The 6,064-nt window shown below is 53.0% G+C and overlaps 1 protein-coding gene across 1 annotated transcript in view; it reads left to right on the forward strand.

The window, feature by feature from the left end:
• The window catches only part of LOC140471160 (kinesin heavy chain-like), a 71,453-nt gene extending 66,335 nt beyond the window's left edge, over positions 1-5,118 (forward strand). The window contains exon 8 of the mRNA XM_072567036.1: positions 5,101-5,118. Coding sequence (XP_072423137.1) covers positions 5,101-5,118 — 18 coding nt within the window. The remainder of the gene's footprint in view (positions 1-5,100) is intronic.
• Positions 5,119-6,064: the final 946 nt, after the last annotated feature.

A 6,064-nucleotide genomic window follows, 5' to 3' on the forward strand; every position in this document is an offset into this window, starting at 1 on the left:
TGAACAAGATCCGCTCTTTATTCCAAAGGGATAGTCTCCGACTGCAGTGAGGCCATTCGGAACGGCAGGCTGATAGCATCACCAGGTCAAACCCCATCTTACACACCCCCTGGGCACATAGGACACACACACACACACCCTGGGCGCGCGCACACACACATACACACACCCTGGGTGCGCACAAACACACACACACCCTGGGCATATATACACACACGCCCTGGGCACATACACACACACACAGGGCACATATATACACACAAACCCTGGGGCATATATATATACACACACACACACACTCGCACAGATGCACATACACACACATACACACACCCTGGGCATATATATACACACTGGGCACATACACACCCCTGGGCACATACACACACACACTCGCACAGATGCACATACACACACACACACACAGATGCACACACACACACACCCTGGGCACATACACACACACACACACACCCTGGGCGCACACACACACTCGCACAGACGCACATGCACATATACACATACACACACACACACTCGCACAGATGCAAACACAAACACCCTGGGCACATACACATAAACCCTGGGCACATATACACACACACACAGGGCACAAATATACACACAAACCCTGGGCACATATATATACACACACACACACACACTCGCACAGATGCACATACACACACACACACACACACACACACCCATGGGCACATACACACACCCTGGGCACATACACATAAACCCTGGGCACATATACACACACACACACAGGGCACAAATATACACACAAACCCTGGGCACATATATATACACACATACACCCTGGGTGCACACACTCACCCTGGGCACACACACACACACACACACACACTCGCACAGATGCACACACACACACACACCCTGGGCACATATACACAAACCTGGGCACATATATATACACACACACACACCCTGGGCACATACATAAACCCCTGGGCACATACACACACACACACTCACCCTGGGCACACACACACACTCGCACAGACGGACATACACACACACACCCTGGGCACATACACACACACTCGCACAGACGCACATACACACACCCTGGGCACATACATACACACACACACACGCACAGATGCAAACACACACACCCTGGGCACATACACACACACACCCTGGGGCACATACACACACACACACACCCTGGGCACATTACACACACACTCGCACAGACGCACATACACACACCCTGGGCACATACACACACACACACTCGCACAGATGCAAACACACACACCCTGGGCACATACACACACACACACCCTGGGCACATACACACACACACACCCTGGGCACATATGCACACACACCCCTGGGCACACAAACACACACTGGGCACATACACACACACACACCCTGGGCATGCACACACATCCTGGGCACATACACACACCCTGGGCATGCACACACACCCTGGGCACATACACAACCCTGGGCACATACATACACACACACACACACCCTGGGCACATACATACACACACACACCCTGGGGCACATATACACACACACCCTGGGCACATACATACACACACACACACCCTGGGGCACATACACACACACACCCTGGGGCACATATACACACACACCCTGGGCACATACATACACACACACACACCCTGGGGCACATATACACACACACCCTGGGCACATACACACACCCTGGGCACATATACACACACACCCTGGGCACATACATACACACACACACCCTGGGGCACATATACACACACACCCTGGGGCACACACACACACCCTGGGCACATATACACACACACCCTGGGGCACATACACACACACCCTGGGGCACATACACACACACACACACACACACCCTGGGCGCACGTGCGCACACACACAACCTGGGCACATATACACACACACACACCCTGGGCACATATTTACACACAAACACCTTGGGCTGATGCACACACACTCACACACTCACATACACACACCCTGGGTGCGCACAAACACACACACACCCTGGGCACATATTTACACACACACACCCTGGGCACATACACACACCCTGGGTGCGCACAAACACACACACACCCTGGGCACATATTTACACACACACACACCCTGGGCACATGCACACATACCACACACCCTGGGCACATACACACACACACACTCGCACAGATTGCAAACACAACACACCCTGGGCACATACACACACACCACACACCACACCCTGGGCCACACAAACACACACTGGGCACATACACACACCACACACCCTGGGCACACACACCCTGGGCATGCACACACACCCTGGGCACATACACACACCCTGGGCACATACACACACACACCCTGGGCACATACATACACAACACACTGGGCACATACACACACACCACTGGGCACACTACACACACACACCCTGGGCATATATACACACACCCTGGGCACATACATACACACACACACACCCTGGGCACATACACACTCGCACATACACACACCCTGGGCACATACACACACACGCACTCACCCTGGGCACACACACACACTCGCACAGACGGACATACACACACCCTGGGCACATACACACACACACCCTGGGCACATACACACACACTCGCACAGACGCACATACACACACCCTGGGCACATACATACACACACACACGCACAGATGCAAACACACACACCCTGGGCACATACACACACACACACACACACACACACCCTGGGCACATACACACACACACACACTCTGGGCACATACACACAAACCCTGGGGCATACATACACACACACACACACACACACCCTGGGCACATACACACACACTCGCACAGACGCACATACACACACACACACTCGCACAGATGCAAACACACACACCCTGGGCACATACACACACACACACACACACACACACCACACACACACCCTGGGCATATATGCACACACACCCTGGGCACACAAACACACACTGGGCACATACACACACACACACCCTGGGCACACACACCCTGGGCATGCACACACATCCTGGGCACATACACACACCCTGGGCATGCACACACACCCTGGGCACATACACACACCCTGGGCACATACATACACACACACACACACCCTGGGGCACATATACACACACACCCTGGGCACATACATACACACACACACCCTGGGGCACATATACACACACACCCTGGGGCACACACACACACCCTGGGGCACATATACACACACACCCTGGGGCACATATACACACACACACCCTGGGGCACATACACACACACACACCCTGGGGCACATACACACACACACACACCCTGGGCGCACGTGCGCACACACACAACCTGGGCACATATACACACACACACACCCTGGGCACATATTTACACACAAACACCTTGGGCAGATGCACACACACTCACATACACACACCCTGGGTGCGCACAAAACACACACACACCCTGGCACATGTTTTACACACACACACCCTGGGCACATATTTACACACACACACCCTGGGCACATACACACACCCTGGGTGCGCACAAACACACACACACCCTGGGCACATATTTACACACACACACACCCTGGGCACATGCACACATACACACACCCTGGGCACATACACACACACACACTCGCACAGATGCAAACACACACGACCCTGGGCACATACACACACACACACACACCCTGGGCACATACACACACCACCCTGGGCACACAAACACACACTGGGCACATACACACACACACACCCTGGGCACACACACCCTGGGCATGCACACACACCCTGGGCACATACACACCACACTGGGCACATACATACACACACCCTGGGCACATACTACACACACACACTGGGCACATACACACACACACTGGGCACATACACACACCACACCCTGGGCACATACATACACACACCCTGGGCACATACATACACACACACACTGGGCACATACATACACACACCCTGGGCAATACATACACACACACCCTGGGCACATACATACACACACACACTGGGCCATACACACACACACACCCTGGGCACATACACACACACCCTGGGCACACACACTCACCCCTGGGCACATATACACACCCTGGGCGCGACACATGCATGCACACGTGCGCACACACACACACCCTGGGCACACACACACACCCTGGGCACATTCTCATACACACACACACACACACACACACACACACCCCTGGGCCCATATACACACACACACACACACTTGCACAGACACACACATTCAGTCACAGACGCATACATGCATTCGCATGCACACACACTCATATACACACCCACTCATATACACACCCACTCATATACACACCCACTCATATACACACCCACTCATATACACACCCACTCATATACACACCCACTCAGATACACACACCCACTCATATACACACCCACACTCATATACACACACACTCATATGCACGCGCGCGCACACACTCTCAGTCATACACTCACTCACACGTGCACACACACACTCACTCGCACACATGCGCGCCGCGCACACACTCTTACACTCATACACGCACTCACACATGCGCACGCACACACTCATTTTTGCACTCGCACACGCTCACATACACTCACTCGCGCACACACACACACACACCCACAAACACTCAGTCTCATGCACATATACATTCATACACACACTCACCCACGTGCAAACACACTGTTACACTCACACTCACCCACGTGCAAACACACTGTTACACTCACACTCACCCACGTGCAAACACACTGTTACACTCACACTCACCCAAGTGCATGCATGTGCGCACAACTCACACGTGCACACCGTCTCTCTCACACACTCATACACGTGTGCACACTGACAAACGCACAAACTCACACTCACAGACACACACACACTCTCACACAGACACACACACACACACAGTCACAAAGATCAGGATACAGACAGACTCAGACAATGCAATACGGGGGGGGAGGCGGGGCGGTTGGGGTGAGGTCTGAGCCGAGGTGTCACCTTTTGCTGTAAAACCTTAAATTTGTCTCAGGAATGTGACTTGAAATAAATTCTGGATTTACATATTAATGAACTGAAAGCTGCAACCCATTCCAAAGGCTGAAAGACCTCACAACAATCCAGGTTTGTGCAATATATCATTGCAGTTGCATGACACTAATCTTTTGCTATAAATTCTGTCCTACAATCTTACCCTCCACTACCACCTGGTGAAGGAGCGTCGCTCCGAAAAGCTAGTGCGCTTCCAAATAAACCTGTTGGACGATAACTGGTGTTGTGTGATTTTTAACTCAGTGACAAAGAAAGTGTAGGGGTTGAGGATGGAGGGGAAGACCGGACGTTACTGGTTGCCCCCCCCCCTGACCCCGCCCCCTTTGCGTTGTTGTCTTCCTTCAGTTGGAAGGCAGGATGTCTGGTTCCCACATCTCTGCACCCAACATGGCTGACCAACGGCTGAGCGGGGGAGGTGGGGGATACACATGCTTCGTTTCAGAGTCAGGAGGGGAGGGGAGTCACTCGCTGCAGGATTCCCAGCCTCTGACCTGCTCCTGGAGCCACAGGATTGATATGGGGCTGGGTCCAGTTCAGTTTTCTGCTCAATGGGAACCCCCAGGATGTTGGTAGTGGGGGGGGAAAGGGGATTCAGTGACGGTAAAACCATTGAACATCCAAGGGGGCGATGGTTAGATTCTCTCTCTCTCTCGTTGGAGACGGTAACCCCCAGGATGTTGATAGTGGGGGAAGGGGGATTCAGTGACAGTAACACTATTGAACATCAAGGGGGGGGCGATGGTTAGATTCTCTCTCTCTCTCGTTGGAGACGGTAAACCCCCAGGATGTTGATAGTGGGGGGGAAAGGGGATTCAGTGACGGTAACACCATTGAACATCAAGGGGGCGATGGTTAGATTCTCTCTCTCTCTCTTGTTGGAGATGGTAACCCCCAGGATGTTGATAGTGGGGGGGGGAGGGGGATTCAGTGACGGTAACACCATT

Source organism: Chiloscyllium punctatum, chromosome X (genome assembly GCF_047496795.1).
Source record: "Chiloscyllium punctatum isolate Juve2018m chromosome X, sChiPun1.3, whole genome shotgun sequence".
Taxonomy (NCBI): domain Eukaryota; kingdom Metazoa; phylum Chordata; class Chondrichthyes; order Orectolobiformes; family Hemiscylliidae; genus Chiloscyllium; species Chiloscyllium punctatum.